We start from the raw sequence: 20,011 nt of genomic DNA, 5'->3' as shown, positions 1-20,011 counted from the left end.
AAACATCTCACTGCTCAACTCCCTACTTAGAATGTCACTAGTTCATAGTAACCCCTTATGTTTCAGTAGCAATTTGCGTTGTTTGAGGGGAATATGAGTTAAATAAAGCACAAAGATCCCATCTATTATGTATTTAGCTATGTGCTAAATTTGGTTATAAAAAATCTTTGCATTACAAATAGAAAACGAGCAGCTTTTTGTCAACCAGCTTTGTAACCATTTATTTCTCTTCTGAGCTCTTGATAGGCTGGTATTATGGTTAATCTACTTGAAGCCCAGGTGATTGAACGCTGGTGCTGGTTTCTTTTTTAGGCTTGCCTTGTCTGATAACTGACATATAATGAAGCTGATTAAGCATCCTTGGTTAAAAGCAAGATCATAATCCTTCTCTGGTCAGCGCTTTCCCAGCTGATAGTACAGGAGACCAAACTTATGAGCAGCTTCTTGGAAGACTTCTTCATCAACACTCACTAAATGTTGGGATATTCTGAAGTCTCATTTGGTATATGCATGTGTGTCCCTGGAGGTATTTCCAGTGTGGATAACCAGGCTCATCATTATTTTGGCTTTTTTTTATTATTATTTTGTCCCTGAATTTATCAGTTAAAAAATTATTTTGTTTTGAAGTGATTCTACTTTCGTATTATTTGGATTCAAATGGACTACTGTTCTTATCTTGAGGATGATTTTCACAATGTTTCCGTCAATGTAACCTCTGACTTTCTTCAGGTGTATTTTGTTGAACTCAGGAATGTTTCTGTCAAACTTGGGAATTTGGACGGAATTTCGAACAGAACCCTTTATTTACTCCATGGGGGTAACATACTCTTGTTCCATCTGTCATGATGGTAGTGGTCCTAAGTAATTCGCAATTATATTTTTTGGTCGTCCATACTGAGAATTGAACCTTCAACATTCAGGAGAATTTTACAACCAAAGTTTCCCAAGTACTGTAACTATTGCACCGTGGGTCCTTGCGAGTTTTACAAGACACTGAACACAGTCGGAGGTTACATGAACCAAAACGTTGTGAAAATGACACAAGAATAAATCCAAATAATATACACAATTTATTGAAATAAATACATTTTTCAAAATGTTTCTGAACAAACCAGATAATGTTGTGAAAATTACACCCAAAACGAGAAAAAAAATTAATACAAATAACCAATCCTTATCTCAAAAATTCAGAAACGTGATTCTACTTTCCTCTCCCTTTTTTGTCATTATGTAACTTTATTTTCATTCATTTTTTATGCCTTGTTTGGAAAAAAGTGTGGAAACTGATTGCATGATTTATTATCTCTGAATATGTTATCGTTACTTTGACTTAGCCAAACATAAGACAATTAAAGATGGTAGTGTATTTTGTTTGGAGATCATCATTAATTTCAGACTTTACAAAATAGTAAAAGAAAATGCCTTTCCTACCACTAGCCCTAAGTCTTTTATCTATATATATAAAAGTGAAGATGTGTGTGTTTGTATGTCTTGTAAAATCTTTCGACAGAGGCGACGGATTTTCACGAGATTGGTATCATTTTGAAGCCCGACATCTTGGACGAAAAATATCGAAAAATTGGCCAAAAAACATTAATTCCTCCTCCCTAAACAGGACGCTTTTCTACAAGGAGGGTGCCGAAAAAATCGTTCCTTCATTTTCTCCCCCAACACACACACACACACCTACAAACACCCGGGCAACGCCGGGTATCCCCGCTAGTCTATAATATAAAGGCAAAAATCTGTTTAAATGTATGTATGTATGTTTGTATGTTTCGCAAAAACTTTTGACAAGGCGACAGATTTTCATGAGATTGATATCATTTTGAAGCTCGACCCTTCGAACGACAAATATAAAAAAATTGGCCAAAAACATTAATTCCTTCACCCTCAACTGGGAAGTTTTCGTAGAAAACTGTGAGGGTCGATTTTTTTTTGCTGTCATTCAACCCTCGCATTCACAACGTTGCTTAAAAGGCATTATTTAGACCGCCCGTGACATCACAACCACAGTAGATACACTGGTAAGACAGTTGTTTTTCACATTCAGGTGCGAGCCTACTTACTAGTCCTATCTTTTTTTTTTTTTTTCTCAACCAACACCTTTACACACACCTCCATTTTCTTTCTGCCTTTGTGTCACAGGTTCGAGCCTGTCTGCCTGCCTGCCTACTACAACTTTTTTTTTTTTTTTTTTGCTCAACACACATCTCCAAACACCAAGGCAACGCCGGGCACCCAGGCTAGTATAAAAAGAAAAAGAAAACAAAAAAAAACTCATAATTAAATCCAAATCTAGAAATTTCATCTTACCTTTCCATACAGAAGATTACTAATGAATGATTTGATGTTTAGGAAACCTTCCTCATTACGAAAGGGCATTAGCACTTGTTTCCAGTCATCAGTGGTCATGTTAATTCCATGGGCCATCAGCAAGTTTTGGAGATGAGATGCAGGAATCAGGTCACAGTTTTCAACATCCAAATCTGTAATGGTCTAAATAGAGATTAAAAAAAAATTTTTTACTTACATTCAAAAGAGCTATTTTACACACAAAAAAATGTCACAATTAAAACCTCTTGACTAAAAAATAAAAAAATTAAGTAAGTTTAGTGGATATACTACGTCGAAATCATCTCAAGATTTCTTTTGATAAGAATCAAGATGACGATCACTAAACAGATAGGCAATCCAGATGAGGATTGAAGCTGGCATACCACTCCTGACAGCTGCAAGACCATTGTTACGTTTATGGAATATTATTCCAAAGAAGCGTTAAGAATTAACGTAACGAATATTAGCCTTTTAATTTTATTATTCATTGCCAACTTGTCTACAGAGCAAAATCACATATGTCCTTCGCATCCTCTTGTGTGTGTGAAAGAGAGAGAGAGAGAGAGAGAGAGAGAGAGAGAGAAGTAGAGCTAGCAGTTCTTGATTTTTGGATACGAAAATGTCTTTTCGTATTTTTGCGTGGTAAAATAAATTGTTTTATTTCTGAAGTCATTGCACCATAATGTAACAGAAATTTGTTTTCAAGGATGTGGTGAAGCTCTTTAGAGTAAGTAGATAAGTGAAGTATAGTGGGTGCACGAATGTGAAATTGTTTCAACAACAGATTACACGTTTGGTTCAGCTAAAATTGTTTGAGCTGATGTGTAGCAATTTTTCCATATACTAACGAGTCACAACTTAGGAAAAAAACCACTCGAGGATAAGGGTTAATAAAATGATGAGAGTTGGAAACGATAGATGGAATGAAAAGAATTTTATTATTTAAAACTATCTGGTAATATTGGAGTTAAAAACAACCATTTGGTAAATGTGTAATTTAGCGGCATAAATTATTTAGCAAACAAAAATTCATAAAACCTATTTATTTTTTTATAAAACACATTATTAGACCCAAAGACTGAAATAAAACCAGAAGAAAAAAATTCAATTTTCTCATGTCTTCATTTTTTATTAGACTAAATGTACGACATTCGAAGCTGCTGTATTGTTTTTAAAATAACCCTTATCCCTGAGTGGCTTCGGGGCCTTGATAAGTGGTGATCACTGTGTAAAAAAAAAAAAAAAAAAAAAGGTTTAACAGATTTTGTAAGACCAAATTTGGCCCTTTTACACTCTTTCATTACAAAAAAATATGGTGGACTAAACCATAGTTCATGAAAGAGCGTAAAAAGGCCAAATTTCGCCTTAAAAAGGCCAATCTGTCAAACCATAGAAAAACAATATGGTGGCCTCAATTGTCGTACATTTAGTCAAATAAAAAAAATGTTGAAAAAATGATAAAAATTAAATTTTTTTTTCTGATTTTATTTCAGCCTTTGGGTCTAATAATGTGTTTTATATAAAAATAAATAGTTTTTATAGTTTTTTGTCGGTTACATAATTTACACCACTAAACTATACATTTGCTAACCATTCTGTAGTCAGCTGGGAAGAAACTCTGTGGTATTGAGTTCCAAAGATGGGAAGTTCTTGGAAATTTCCATCCTTTATTTTCAATCCTCTTATAGTTCAGCACTGCATTAATCTTTGTCATTCAGTGACTTTTGGCCTCAATAAGTATAAAGTGTTTTTTTTTTTTTTTTTTTTTTTTTGTGTGTGTGTGTGTGTGTGTGTGTGTGTGTGTGTGTGTGTGTGTGTGTGTGTGTGTGTGTGTGTGTGTGTGTGTGTGTGTGTGTGTGTGTGTGTGTGTGTGTGTGTGTGTGTGTGTGTGTGTGTGTGTGTGTGTGTGTGTGTGTGTGTGTGTGTGTGTGTGTGTGTGTGTGTGTGTGTGTGTGTGTGTGTGTGTGTGTGTGTGTGTGTGTGTGTGTGTGTGTGTGTGTGTGTGTGTGTGTGTGTGTGTGTGTGTGTGTGTGTGTGTGTGTGTGTGTGTGTGTGTGTGTGTGTGTGTGTGAAAAACGAGTTAGTTTACTAATAACTGAGTCATCCAGGCAACATATTATGCCTTTTTTTATCCATGCATGCAATAAAATTAAAACGTGAGGTTTACAGAAAAAATCCATAACAGGATGTCACGTTGCCGATCTACCTTGACTGGGCTCAACTGTGTCAAGGTAATATTCATGAGAAAGTCTTCATCCTTCTCCAACACTGCCTAAAATGGTTTGAGCATTAAACTTGTCGCTTGGAGGAAGAGTTCATCCAGAGGTCCTTCTTTCTCTTTGTCTACCTTGTTGGTAGGTATTTGAAGACCTGAGCAAAAACAATCAAAGGTAACCTAACAGCACCATCATGGAATCAAGATTGTGACCTAGCTCAGGATCGATATAAGTGGGCTGTAATGGTCAGAGATGCTGTACTCGCATAAGAGGAAGTCAGATCAGTCCGAACAAATAGAAAAATTGTTTTATGTAGATTGGGAGGCACACTCTTCCAGAATGCGCTTGGATATTTGATCATCTCCATGATACATCCATCCAGGATCATATTAGAGAAACATTATAATAACATTATCATTGTGCCCTCTCAAAGTGTCTAGTTATCAATAAACAATCTATATCAGAAATACAATACTCCATGGCAGAAAATTAACATCTTGTTCTTGATTTTTTTTTGGTGATGTTCAGTATGGATTTAATGGTTTTTGTTCAACTGTTGACCCTTTAACTTTTGTAACTGATCAGGTCTGCCAGCTTATGGATAATTCAGAATATGGTAGGACCATTGCATTTGATATTTTGAAAATTTTTGCCAGAGTGTGGCATTCTGGTCTTCTATATAAACTTTAAGATTATAGTTATTGATCCTCATGTTTTTTCGTTGTGATCGAAGCTTGCAAATAACTCTGGATAGTGTCTTTTCATTCTCTTTTCCTATCAATACTGGTTAGGGTTAGTTCTATCCTAGGCACCAACACTGTTTCTTCTCTACATCCAAAGAATATTATTCAGAAAATTAGCATCTATGCTAATGATACCACTCCCTATTCTGATTTTGCTTATCGTCCATTGGATGACGGCCCTGTCGGTGGGGCATTAGAATATGCCGACTGCCCCCCTGCAGAGGGTAAAAGTCTCTCAATGGGGGTCCTGGATATGACCTTAAACTATATCCAGTGGTGAGGCCCCAGCTTGTGGGCTTTGGGGAGTGTGGAGCCACCCTTTAATTACCATTGCTCCCAGATCCACTCTGACCCAGAGTGGTAGTACCTGTTAGGGTTCCAACTATGGGTTAAATAGAAACCGATGTGAAAACAACAAATATATTCTATTAAAAAAAGTTTTCTTCAAAATCTTTGGATTCGGCATTAAATAACATGAAAAGGGTTGATATGCCGTAAAACAAAAACAACCAACCAACCAACCAATCCATTGGATGAGTTCAAATATGCAGTCAACCTTTAAGTTGATCTGAGTTTAGTTGTGAATTGTGGCACAAAATGGCTTATTTCGTTTAATCATGTTAAAACTCAACTTTCAATCATAGGCATGTCTCTTTTCATTCTCATGGGTGGATCTGCTCTTGGAGAGAAATCGCCTGAAACTTTTTGGTCTTTCTTTCTCATCAAATCTTTTTTTGAGTTCATATGTAAGATCCATTGCTCTTTCTGCTTCTTATAAAATCAATTCTTTCTATCACTCTAAACACTTTTTTAAACCTGAAGCTATTCTCTTTCTCTGCAAATCTATTACGAGTCCATGTATGGAATACTGTTGTCATATTTGGGCTGCTGAATCTTTGTCCCATTTGAGGATTCATGATAAGATGCAAAAACGTATCGGTAATTTGATTGACCCCCATCTTTCTTTTCTACAACCTGTCTCTCACAGACATGATGTTGCTAGTCTCAGTCTTTTCGATAACTACTATTATGACATGTGTTCTTCAAAATTGTTTGGTCTAATCTTTGCTTCCTTTGTTTCAGTTCATTTGACTTATTGATGTAGTGATCTCCATCAATTCGCTGTTTTGATACCTCTTTGTAATACAGCATCCTATTCCAGTAACTTCTTTTGCAAGAACTGCAATCTTGTTGAACTCTTTTCCTGTTGACTGTTTCCCTGCTACCTATAACTTTGGTCTTTTCAAGACTAAGGACAATAGGTATCTCCTGTCTTTGTGAAATTCATCTTTCATTCTTGTTTGGTTGTTTTGTTTTCTGGCATATCAACCCATTTCGGGTTATTTTATGCAGAATCCAGTAATTTTGGGAAATGTTTTTATGCTTCAAGTTCTTTATTTCTTCAAATATCTATTCATGGAGTTGTTTTGTTTTCTGGCATATCAACCCATTTCGGGTTATTTCATGCCAAATCCATTAATTTGTGAAAAAAAGATTTTATGCTTGAAGTATTTTTATCTTAAAATTTTTCTCCATAGAATTTGGCTTGTTTTGTAAAATTTTTATTCATAGAATTTAGCTTGTTTTGTAAAGAGAAATTATTGTTTTTGACTTTGCAGAACATGATTCAGTTTTGCATAGGGAAAGAAAAAGAAACAATAACATGTTTGGTGAAGAAGCCATTATTTTCAGACAGCCTGATCTGGTAGTACCAGACGGTAGTGTTAGCTTTTTACACCAAGTAATTTCACACTTTGTCTGGAGCGATTTCTATAAAAAAAGAAAAGAAAAAAAATGGAGCACACAAAATTAAACCAAAAGAAAAAGGAAAAAAATAAATGCTAACTTACTTTCCAAATAGTAAGAGGCAATTTCATTAGACTCTCCCTAAAGTATTCTTCGGGGCTCAGCTGCATATAATTATCCCCAGACATTGTTTCAGATGTGTAGCACCTTGATTTATCATGTAATAAAAAAAATAATGAAAAAGCATAAAACATAAATGAAAAGCATTGGACTCACTACAGAACCCGGATGTATGCCTACTTTAAAATTAAAGTTCTCACTAAATGTGCTGTCAATTCTAACATGACTTTGAACATATCTGTACATTGCTTGAACAATCTTCATCAATCACTCATTCGCCTTACTAAACAACATCTCCAGATCTATAAAAAGCAAAATACAGATTCTTAGTACTTCTTTTGCATTTGGTCTTAGAATATTTGGTCTTCTTTTGTATGGTTTTAGAATTAATATAGTACCAGTGGTACTTTGTTGCCCAGGCATAAAACTAAATGGCATTTCATCTATGCTTACCTAAATTCTTATTTGCTGCTCAATTATTCTCTCAATCACTTTTTTTTTTTTTACACCTTCTGTTGCGGAGAAATAGGTTGTCGGAATCATGGAATATTTGAATGAAAAGTAAACAAGCTCAGTTTTTAAATCATAGAATAAGGGAAATTAGATATTGATTCAGAATGAAAATGATATTGAACTTTGTTCCGTCTGCCTGCTTCCCACCGGACTACAACTTGGATGTCTTCAAGTCCAATGTTAACAAATTCCTAATGAACCGCCCCCTTAAGTAAACACTTCATCAAATCTCCACACTAACGTAATGTACTTGCAATAACCCTTATCCCTGAGTGGCTTCCGGGCCTTGATAAGTGGTAATCACTGTGTAAAAAAAAAAACAAAAAAAAAACAAAACTTCAAATCCAAATTGTATGGTACATCCTGAAGTGAGCGTTTTTGGTAGCAGGGAGGTAAAAGGTCCAATGCGTATTGTAATTCTTCCAAGGCACAAGATAACAATCATTCTGAACCAATATCTAATTTCCCTTATTCTATGATTCAAAAACTTTACAACTTGTAATTATAATTTTCTATGTTTATTACATTTAGCGAATTAGGTACAAACCATTTATAATATTTGCTAATATTTTTCTTCTGATGAGATGAGTAGACATCGAAAACTAATGGGTTAAGGAAATATACTTATTGAAATGTATTCTTTGCCTTGCATATAATAAAAATTCTAGATTTGAAATTTAACCGTTTCAAATTATAAAATTTAAATTACTAAATTATGATTTATTTGCTCTATCTGGTATATTGAGCAATTTTCATTTAGCAGGGATTGTCTTTATAAAATATAACATCCAATAATATTTTGTAAGACCGATAATCACTGGATTTGCATACCAGTAGGTTTATTGCATTACATTATTCTGAAGTATATATATATATATATATATATATACACTTGTGCCCGATATTATTCATACCCCCCCCCCTTGAAAATTGATTTTATTAGGTGTAACTTTGTAAGAATTTATTGGTTACGTCCATATTGATACATATTCTTAATAAACCTCTTCTGATCATTTTCGTCATTTTAAAATCTCGGAATACTTGTAATAAAAGAAATATACAGCTATTTATAAAATCTGCAATGTTCAAAAATAATCATACCCCCTTATTTTTTCAGTATTAATCGAGTTTCTGACTGTTTGTTTCCTGTTTGATTCTTATTTTGAATGCTTTTATACAACCTTTGATTAATTTCATTTCGTTTTTTTGCATTTTTCAGAAATTAAAATGATATCAACTGAAAACCAATAAAAGATTAATAATTATTAGAATGGGGGAAGAAAAAAGAGCTTAGTAATGATCTTAGGACTAGAATTGTGAATCCACATGGGGATGGTTTAGGTTACAAGTCAATTTCCAAGAAATTTGAGGTCCCTACAGCAACAGTACAGAGCATCATCAAAAAATTCCAGAGCCACCACACAACAAACAACTTGATTGGTAGAGGAAGGAAAACGAAACTGTCTGCTAGAGCCACCAGGAATATTGTAAGAAGTGTTAATGCAAATCCAACCACCACTACTAAGGACATTTTAGAAAATCTGGAGTCTTCTGGCATAAAAATATCAAGGCTAACATTGCAAAGGACTCTGCATGAAAATGGTCTGAAAGGAAGAAGACAGAGAAGGACTCCATTGCACACCGGAAAACACCTTGCAGCACATCTAAAGTTTGCTAGGACCCATGTGAATTCTCCAGAGTCCGTTTTCCCAAGTATGTTGTGGACTGACGAAACAAAAATTGAATTGTTTGGCCATATGGATACTTCTTACGTTTGGAGGAAGAAAGGAGAAGCTTACAACCCAAAGAACACCATACCCACGGTGAAACATGGTGGTGGTAGCCTAATTTTTGGGGGCTCCTTTTCGGCTAGTGGTCCAGGTAGTTTGTTAAAGATAGATGGAACCATGAAGAAGGAGCAATATTTGGAGATACTCCAGAAAAACATTAGACAGGATGCGGAGAAGCTCCATTTAGGACCAAACTGGGGCCTTCAACAGGATAATGATCCAAAACATACTGCCAAAATAGTCAATAAATGGTTTGAGGATAATCAAATTAATGTTTTGGAATGGCCTAGCCAGAGTCCCGACCTGAACCCTATCGAAAACCTTTGGAACATATTGAAAACTGAGGTTAAAAAGCGGAAACCTAGAAATTTGAGGGATTTGGAGAACTACTGCATTGAAGAATGGTCAAAAATAAGTGTTGATTCTTGTAAAAACCTTGTTGATAAACATCCAAAACGGTTACAGGCAGTTATTAACAATAAAGGGCATGCTATTGACTATTAGTAAGAGAGGTATGAATAATTTTGAACTAGTGCCATTATCGTTTTCCTTTGTATAATGTTTCAAACTTGCATAATTTATTTATTTGTTCAGTTTAAATTAAATGCTTATGCTTGATTTATTGTTTGAAATCCCTTTAATATTGTCTACCTTCTGGTTTGAGCAATATTCTTATAGAAATCTACAAAGATCCGAGGGGTATGAATAATATCGGGCACAAGTGTATATATATATATATATATATATATATATATATATATATATCCATTCACGTGTAATCACCTTTTTCTTCACCATATTCCCTCTGCTTCACTTTTTTGTTATCAAGTAAGATCTTTGACTTACTTGTTGTTTCATCAAATACTTTTGCATGCAAAATCCGATCCTGCATTTTGCTAATTCCTACCCTCTGATGAGAAGGAAAGTGTTTCTTCGAAACTCTGTGGATTAAGGACTATCCACTTATCTAGTGTTTCCTTTTCAGATTAAATATGTTTTTAACTCAATTCAAATGTTTTTTAACATGTTTTATTAACTGTTTGCTCGTGTATATATATATATATATACATACACATATTTACAAGTTAGAAAAGCATTTCAGCCAAGGCATGAAAATTGTTAAACAAAATGTTTTTACTATAGGCTTTAAAAATAAAGGTACAAGATTCAATTTGAAATTTATTTATCTTCAAAGTGCATTTTTATAAATTTTACAAAGTAAGGTATAAAAATTCAATTTAAATTGAATGAAAAAATTACCTTGGATTTATTTTATGTAATGTACATTCTGTTGCACTTTTTAAAAAAATCATTGAAAATTTATATCTATATCATTAATTGCTAGATGAAAGTTGTTTTTAAATTGCAACAAAATGTACATTACATAAAATAAATCCAAGGTAATTTTTTGATTCAATTTAAATTAAATTTTTATACCTTACTTTGTAAAATTTATAAAAATGCACTTTGAAGATAAATAAATTTCAGATTGAATTTTTTATCTTTATTTTTAAAGCCTATAGTAAAAACACTTTGTTTAACAATTTTCATGCCTTGGATGAAATGCTTTTCTGACTTGTATCTTATCTTTTTAAGATTATATTTTAAAACTCTCCTTCTCTCTATTTCAGTTTGTATTTCTCCTCAAACCACAACTCATTTTTTTCAACCCCCTCTTTGTATTATTACAGGTCTGAATATTCTCTCTGTTTCAGTTTGTATTTCTCCTCACACCACAACTCATTTTTTGCAACTCCATCTTTGTAATACAGGTCTGAATAATTAGAAAATCTGAATTTTTTTTAACAAAAACTTTAAAATAACTTTTTTAGATTAAATTTTTTTTAAAACTTCTTTCAGAATAGAAAATCTTTAAAACTTAATAAGGAAAATACTTCATATAGGTTTCATTAACAAATATTCAGTACATAACGAGAAAAATAGAGATGAAAATTTCAAAAGGACTGTATAACTGGTTACGGTCAATAGTAGTCCTCGCCAGCGAAAGTCTTTGTTATTGTTATTCTATTATTATTATTTAAAACATTTTGTGTCCTGCTCTTTCGTGCGAGGACTAATTTAAAATATATAAATACAAATATTTATTTAAAAACTATATACATTCATATTGCAAAGACGGACCAGCAATTTTGTTGTATCGAACCAGCCATCTGTTTGAATTCAATACAAATCATTCGCGATCGAGCACTTTATTTGATTGCTTTTCATCATATTCTGACATGCTATATATATATATATATATATATATATATATATATATAAAGTTAAGAAAGTTCTTGCATTATTTTAATTTGGATTTGATTTTAAATGATGTATTTTCAAATAAGCTTTCATAATGATACCTTTACTTTTAGAGAGTGTTTTTTTTACTCTGTCTAATCGTTTAAATTACAATCATTTTAAAACAATTATGTCTTATTTTCAGAACATTGAATACAAGATGGAAAAAAGCAAATTCTCACAATTTTCTTATTTCAATTCAAGCTAGGCCGAAAAGCTGCTGAAACAGTTTGCGATATCAACAAAGCGTTTGACTCAGGTACCAAAACTGAACGCACAGCACAATGGTGGTTTTAGAAATTCCATGGCGGCGATGAGAGTCTTGAGGATGATGAACATAGGTGGTCAGCTATCGGATTTTGACAACGATCAATTAAGAGCCTTAATCGAAGCCAACCCATGCACAACTGTTCGAGAACTTGCTTTGGAATTGGACATAATGTATACAACGATTTCCAACCACTTGAGAGATTGGAAAGACAAAAAAACTTGATAAATGGGTGCCTCACCAGTTGAACAATAACCAAAAAAAAAAACGCCTTTTTTTACGCAACAAGAACAACTTGTTTTTCGACTGGGTTGTGACTTGTGATGAAAAGTGGGTTCGTTACAACAACCGGTGATGCTCAGCTCAGTAGTTAGAAGTCGAAGCTCCATGACACTTCCCGAAGCCAGAGTTGCACCAAAAGAAGGTCATGATGATTGTTTCGTGGTCTGCGATCAGTCTCATCCATTACAGCTTTTTGCATGCAGGCAAAACCATTATGGCGAAGAAGTACTGTCAACAAGTGGATGAAATGAATTAGAAACTTCAACAACAACACCCAGAATTAACCAACAGAAAAGGCCCAATTCTCATCCACGACAATGCCCGACCGCACATTGCTAAACGACCCCTGCAGAAGTTGAACGAATTTGACTACGAAACTCTGCCTCATCCGCCATACTCTCCAGACCCCTCACCTACTGACTACGACGTTTTCAAGCATCTTGACAACTTTCTGCGTGAGAAAAGCTTGAAAAACCTATTCGATATGAAAAATTCCTTCAGCAACTTCAACGCCACCAGAAGGCAAGATTTTATGTTACTGGCATAGATACACTTGTTTTGCGTTGGCAAAAATATGTTGATTCTGATGGTGTTTATTTCGATCAATAAATTTTTGTTTTTTTGAACCAAGATATATTCATCCGAATTTAAAAGTTAAAAACCGCAAGAACTTTCTTGTCAACCTGATATGTGTGTGTGTGTGTGGGTGTGTGTGAATTGAATACTAATAAAGTAATTCCTTTACTTGCAGATATTTGTCTCGGACATCGTCGAAGATGGTTCTTCTCCTTCCACGAGTTTCCACATAATAATATATCTTGAAGACTTTGTTTCACTGGCTCCCGGATACATCTCTTCCAGGCCGCATCGCTCCAGAAACTCCTCGTAAGTGATATAACCTTTATATTCAGGATCACAGCTGTAAAATTAAACATTCATTTTACTATATGAAGCAAGTGTACGATTATATTTTTTCTTGAGTTTGAACAGACAAGTATTGTTGCAATAAACACAAAAATTAGGTGAGAGTACCTATTTACTTTGCCTCCCCACTGGACAGAGTTAGACACAGGGTCGTTTTTTAATATGGAGAAAGGAACAAAAATTAAAAATCGTCTCAGTCGTGAACGATTTCTCCTCCACTGACAGAGAAGAAGAAATTGAAGTGTAACATCTGAAGAACATATACTACACTTTGATCTTAGGTGATTAGGTTAGAGTAAGGCAAAAAGGTGGGATTAGATAGAAAGTTAAGGTTGCTTTTACTTTCATAAACTTCCCCGTGGAGAAGACAGATTCTTCAACCTGCCCTTGTGGGTATTTGAAATGGAACACGTACATCAAGTCTGTTGACAAGGTCGCTGGGAAAATGGTGGGATCCTTCTACCACTCCAGAAGATATCTCACTACTGATGCAATTCTCTATTTGTATAAAAGCCAAGTACGTCCAAGGATGGAGTACTGCTGCCACATCTGGGCAGGAGCTGCTAAAAACAGCCTATCATGCCTTGACAGAGTACAAAATAGACTTCGTAGCTTAGTGGGGGATGTGCTTTTCTCTTCCCTGCAACCTCTCTCTCACAGAAGAGACGTTGCGAGCCTGTCTTTGTTTTATCATTATTTTCATGGCAAGTGCTCGTCTGAGCTCCAATCTCTGGTCCCCCCTCGCCAATCTTTCATGATAAACACCCGTCTAGCTGAAACCACTGTCATTAATTTTCCCCACTCTTTATCTGTGCCTAAATAAAATGTAGATTTCATGAACAAAGCTTCTTTCTTAGAAGTGCACGCCTGTGGAACTCTCTTTCGTTTGCCTGTTTCCCACCTGACTACAACTTGGATGTCTTCAAGTCCAACATAGACAAATTCCTGATGAACCGCCCCCCCCTTAAGTAAGACACTTTATCAAATCTTCAATACTAATGATTACTACGATACTATCCCATTGATTACTGTACAATCAATAACCCTTATCCCCGAGTGGCTTTTGGGCCTTGATAAGTGATGACCTCCATGTAAACAAAAAAAAAAAATTTAATTCTTTTATACCTTGTTAAGTTGGCTCGGGGAGAAGGGCAAGGGCTTGGATTGGGAAGAGGGGACACCGATTTTTTTAAAAATTTATTTCTAGTCATAATATGCGATGAACTGGTGGCTTTGCAACCTATATTGAAGAAAACGGCTAGAAATAACATTTAAATAAAATAAAACTAAAAATATATGAAAAGTTTCCAAACTTATTTTTCTCGAACATTCATTTATTTCAGGTCGATTAGATTGAAAGTTAAGGCCTGTTTTACTTTTATACACTCTAGGGAAGACAAACTTTTCAACTCGCCCTCGTGGGTATTTAACTTCACTTCACAAGTATTGAAGTAGGCAATAATGGATGCTGCTGACATAGTGGCCACCATTGACAACAAGAAATTTGCCCACACAATGGTCATAGCCAACATCATTGTCCCAATCATTGTTTCAACCAAAGTCATATACACTGTATAACAGAACATAGAGACAGATTCGCTTTTATCTTTATAGAGCTGGTATTTATCCCCCCCCCCAGAAAGATGTGGCACAAGGTCGAAAGGTGAAGGAGCCAAGTCAGCACCTGTAAAGGAGGAGCGCTCTGAGGCCGTTAAAAATTACCTGGGCAGCCCTGTCAATATTCCTCAGTCAGGGCGCCTGTTGTAGTCACAAGGATCCTGAAGAAAGACACAATTTGGTAATTAATGAAAACAAAATATACTGAACAGAAAAGTAATCCCAACAAATAAAGAGCGTTGCTATACATCCGTCTCACTGCCAAGTGCGCATGTTCATTATTATCCATAGGGTGAACACACAACAATAATGCCTCAAACGGTAATAAATTTAGTCCACCTGAAAGACAGAAGGCAAGGCCTGTGAGAGAGGACCTCCTAGAGCTGTATGGAACAAGAAACAGTGCTTGTTAAGCTAAAGTCGGCAAATCAATTTTTAATTGTCATGTCGAAAATAGTAGTATATCCACAAATTACGAAAATTCATTGAGTAGAACAGATGCAATTGTGTATATTTAGTAAACAAAAAGTCTATCGCTATAGACAACAGATATTGCAGCAATGACACAAGTAATCTAAAATATTCCTTTCACAGTTATGTCCCCTGTGTGTAGCCTCCCACTGCCTACTCTATAAGGTCTCAGAAAAATGCGATTTTTACCCAATTTTCTGTAAAAATTACTTTTAACTAGAAATAAATTTCTACTCAATGATTTTTCGTAATTTTTGAATATATTACTATTTTCGGCCTGATAATTAAGTACATAATATTGTTTTTGCTTAAAATAACACATTTAAACAAAATTTCTCTGTCGACTGTATTATAACAAGGACCCCAAAAACATACCACAGTCAATAGGGTAGAATCTATCCTGCTTTGGAGTCAAGAGAAACTGGTTCTTTCTCTTGAATTATCTCCCCTTATTGTAAAATCTTTAATGAACCTCCAAAATTCTCCAATTGTGTCTAGGCTGTAAGAATTTAACTTACTATCTCCATAACTTGTTAAATTCACCTTCACTCATGGAAATGTTAAAAGCCTTCAGGAAATCTTTTAATGTGGTCGTGTTGATGATGTCTTTACCAGCTTTTGTAAAGGTCAGATAACCCTGAAATGGAAAGAAACCAAGTGAAATTTCTCCTCCTCCAAACAACAGTAGTAATAGTATGATAATAATAGTTATAATAGTAATAATAATAATAGTTATAATAGTAATAATAATAATAGTTATAGTAGTAAGAATAATAATAGCAATGATAGTAATAACTAACAGTTTCACCCGTCTTTGCTTGGGCCCTATGTACTGTTCATAACTTTATGTGCATATGTATATATTAAAAAATGTACGATAATGCTTTTCTATATAATAGGCTTCCTTAACTACAATAGAGAAAAGTTGGTAGAAACCGCAGACGTCAAATTTATTTTTAACTTTGACCCCAATTTTGACCTCTTAACATTTATTATTTTGGGCTCAAATTAAATTAAAATGTTTGACCCATGTCCAAGAAACCTACATCTAAAATTTCAAGTGTTTAGACCCAAAATTGGCAGAGGAGTTTGGTAGAGTCTGCAAAGGTCAACTCTGTAAACTTTGACCTCTTGGTAGTCAAATTTTTGCCCAAAAAATGATTAAAAAGCTTTCTGAAAGTCTGAATACCCTTTATGTAAAATTTCAAATGTTTAGACCCAAAATTGGCTGAATAGTTTGCTAGAGACTGCAAAGATCAAATCTTTTGAACTTTAACCCCTTGAAAGCCAAATTTTCAGCAAAAAAAAAAAAAAACGATTAAAAAGTTTGCCCTATGTCTGAATACCTTTTATGTAAAATTTAAAAATGTTTAGACCAAAAATTGGCTGAGTTATTTGTTAGAGACTGCAGAAATCAAATTCTTTTTAACTTTGACCCCAATTTTGACCCCTTAAAATTTGCTGTTTTGGCTTCAAATCAAATTATAAAGTTAGATCCATGTCCAAGTAACCTATATAAAATTTCAAGTGTTTAGAGCCAAAATTGGTGGAGGAATTTGGTAGAGTTCTCAAAGGTCAAATCTTTGACTCCTTAACAGCAAAATTTTGTGTCTGTAGACCGAAAATTGACAGAGATATTTGGCAGATATTTTCACTTTTATATATATATATATATATATATATATATATATATATATATATATATATATATAGATAGATAGATAGATAGATAGAGAGATAATAGCAATAGTAACAATAATAATAATAATAATAATAATAATAATAATAATAATAATAATAATGGGGAGGCTTAGTGCCACTAAAATTCCAGTATGGACCAATAGCCACTGCAAGCAAAAAAATCAATGGTAAGCGGCTGTTGCGATGACGCAAATTTATTTGCAAATTCTATCGAAGGAGGTGGAGTGAGCTGGACGCCTGGGGAGACTTGTCACTCAGCTTACAGAGAACACCATAGGTCTCCAATCAGATCTTTTGTTGACTTGTGAACCAATAATAATAATAATAATTGGACAGTAATAATGAAAACAACCTGACCTTCAGTCTAAGATCAGAGTGTAGTATCTGTTCTTATGCTACACTTAAGTTAATTTGTCATTAGTCAATGTAAGGCAATTTTTATTTTTGCCTATTTCTAGAGTGACCCTTTTTGGGAATTTAAACCCCCCCCATTAAAAATGACCTTGTGTCACATATTGCTCTCATGGGGAAGCAATTAAATAGCAATAATGAAAAGAGTTTATATCTTAAGGAAAACCCTCAAATGTGGAAACCAACCCACATAAATTACAAACACTAATCAGTCACATGAAAACTGCAAAAGTATTAAAATAAAAAATATGGAAGAAACACCACATCAAGGAAACTGAAACTGTAAAAAATCTTATAAAGTGCGTCCCCCCTCCCCAAATAAATCAATCAGCCTCGACTGATACCACACAAAACAGTTGTGAAGGTCAAAGGGATATTCGACTACACCAGGTTTCGAGAACATCCGGGCACTCCCAAGCTCATGAGTCCGCCATCGGTAATCACTTGATTAGTATAAATAGGTGTTCTGATCAATATTCCGATAGGTGGTTTTCTGTTTTATACAGTGCTAGGTCGAACTATCATCTCAATATCATTGAGGCGTTAGTCATTAATAACTCTCGACCTAGCCTGTGTAGACAAAAGATTTTGAAACATCAGTTGGAAATATTTATTGATTTAAAACCACCTGAACAGTGAGATTTTTTTTTTTTTTTTTTTTCTCACTGGTCTTCCAACTGAAACCAAATTCCCTTATTTCCTCATTCGTTTCTTAGTTTTTAATTTATCATTCTGACGTTTCCTCTTAGAGGGTCAGACGATAAGGCCTTAAGGAAATTTTAATAATTTCACCTGCCCGTTTTTTTTTTTGTTTTTTTTTTGTTTTCTTTGGTAATTAAATTAAATTATGTTACCTCTGAAATTTCTCCTTCTATTTTGCTGTACCAAGAATTTACTTACATATATATATATATATATATATATATATATATATATATATATATATATATATATATATGTGTGTGTGTGTGTGTGTGTATTATGATATATATATATATGAGGGGAAAACAAATGAACACATACCCAAGGAAATGGCAGAAACACTAGAGGATGACCTCCAATCTGTAGTGAAATGGGGACAAAAATGGATGGTCACATTCAATGCTGCTAAGACTAAGCTTGTTTCCTTCAATAACTACAAGAAACCTTCTCTACCACCAATAGCAATGGCCAAGAACACATTGCCTGAAAGTACTTCTTTTAAACTCCTCGGCCTAACGTTTACAGGGAATATGAACTGGAATAGATACATTGAGAGCATTGGCAAGGCTGCTGCAAGGAAGGTTGGCTCCCTTTACCATGCTAGAAAACTACTTACGCCTGACAGTATCCTATACCTCTATGAGGCCACCATTCGCCCATGTATGGAGTACTGTTGTCACATCTGGGCTGGTGCATCTGCTGCTTGTCTCTCGCTCCTGGACAGGGTTCAAAAGAGAGTCGCCAACCTGATAGATCCTGAACTGTCATCTAGGCTTCAGCCTCTGTCCCATCGACGAGATGTTGCATCCCTCTGCGTGTTCTACAAATACTTTAATGGTGAATGCTCTGACGAACTGCAAACACTTGTACCCCCCCCCCGACGTAACTACCCCTGACAAACTCAACAAGCTACTAAGTCTCATCCCTTTACAGTAGAGATCCCTAGGTGCAAGAAAGCCTTTTACTCCAATAGTTTCTTCCCCAGAACTGCGGGTCTTTCGAACTCCCTTCCGGGATTCTGCTTTCCCAATTGCACTGATATGCAGAAGTTCAAGTGTAATGTTAGCAAACATCTTTCTACTCATCTCCCTTCATAATGACCCCGCTAATTAAGTCCCTAATAGTAGCCCCCTGCTTCAAAGTGGCACTGTGCCTTTTTTGGGGTGAAAATTAAATTAAAAAAAAGATTTTAAAAAAATATATATATATATGTATTATGATATATATATATATGTATTATTATATATATATATATATATATATATATATATATATATATATATATATATATTAAGTAATGTGATTTATAATTTAAAAATTAAAAAAAAAATTTTTTAATTTAAAAATCAAATTTTAATTAAATTAAAAATCAGTTTCATAAGAAGGAACAACAACAAAGTCAATTATCTGTACGATCGTTTCGGAAATCCGTGCTTTTTATTTGTGGTATACATGAAGTCACGTAGAACAAGTATACATAGTTTTTTTGGTAAGCACGGTCTCCTCATCAGCAAATTTAGGAGGATTTCTATTGAATTGAAAAGACACCAAAAATAAACCTAGCATTAAAAGTAAGGCAGATGAATCTTTTAGTTTTTCTTTTTTTGAAATCAGGAACTGTGTTTAAAGTAGTCATTTAGATGTTTGCTATAGCTTTTTATTTTATTGAATGATCATCCTTTCTGTTATATCACAAAAAACTATTTTCTTTACATCACAAGTGTCACGCTGATACATTAATTCCATAGCTAATATAACATACTGATCCAACGGGTCACGGATAGTGTAGTATATATATATATATATATATATATATATATATATATATATATATATATATATATATATATACATACACGGGTGTATATA

At 34.3% G+C, this 20,011-nt stretch overlaps 1 protein-coding gene across 1 annotated transcript in view; it reads right to left on the bottom strand.

Annotated features, from left to right (window-relative positions):
- Positions 1–20,011, bottom strand: part of LOC145285833 (EF-hand calcium-binding domain-containing protein 6-like) — a 288,961-nt gene that overhangs the window by 34,127 nt on the left and 234,823 nt on the right. The window contains exons 27-30 of the mRNA XM_080134267.1: positions 15,847–15,965; positions 13,062–13,235; positions 7,147–7,249; positions 2,317–2,499 (exon numbers count right to left, since the gene is read on the bottom strand). Coding sequence (XP_079990393.1) covers positions 2,317–2,499; positions 7,147–7,249; positions 13,062–13,235; positions 15,847–15,965 — 579 coding nt within the window. The remainder of the gene's footprint in view (positions 1–2,316; positions 2,500–7,146; positions 7,250–13,061; positions 13,236–15,846; positions 15,966–20,011) is intronic.

This window comes from Euprymna scolopes, chromosome 10 (genome assembly GCF_053919585.1).
Source record: "Euprymna scolopes isolate OS-2025 chromosome 10, ASM5391958v1, whole genome shotgun sequence".
NCBI classification, from domain to species: Eukaryota; Metazoa; Mollusca; class Cephalopoda; order Sepiida; family Sepiolidae; genus Euprymna; species Euprymna scolopes.
This window is presented reverse-complemented; position numbering and strand designations above follow the sequence as displayed.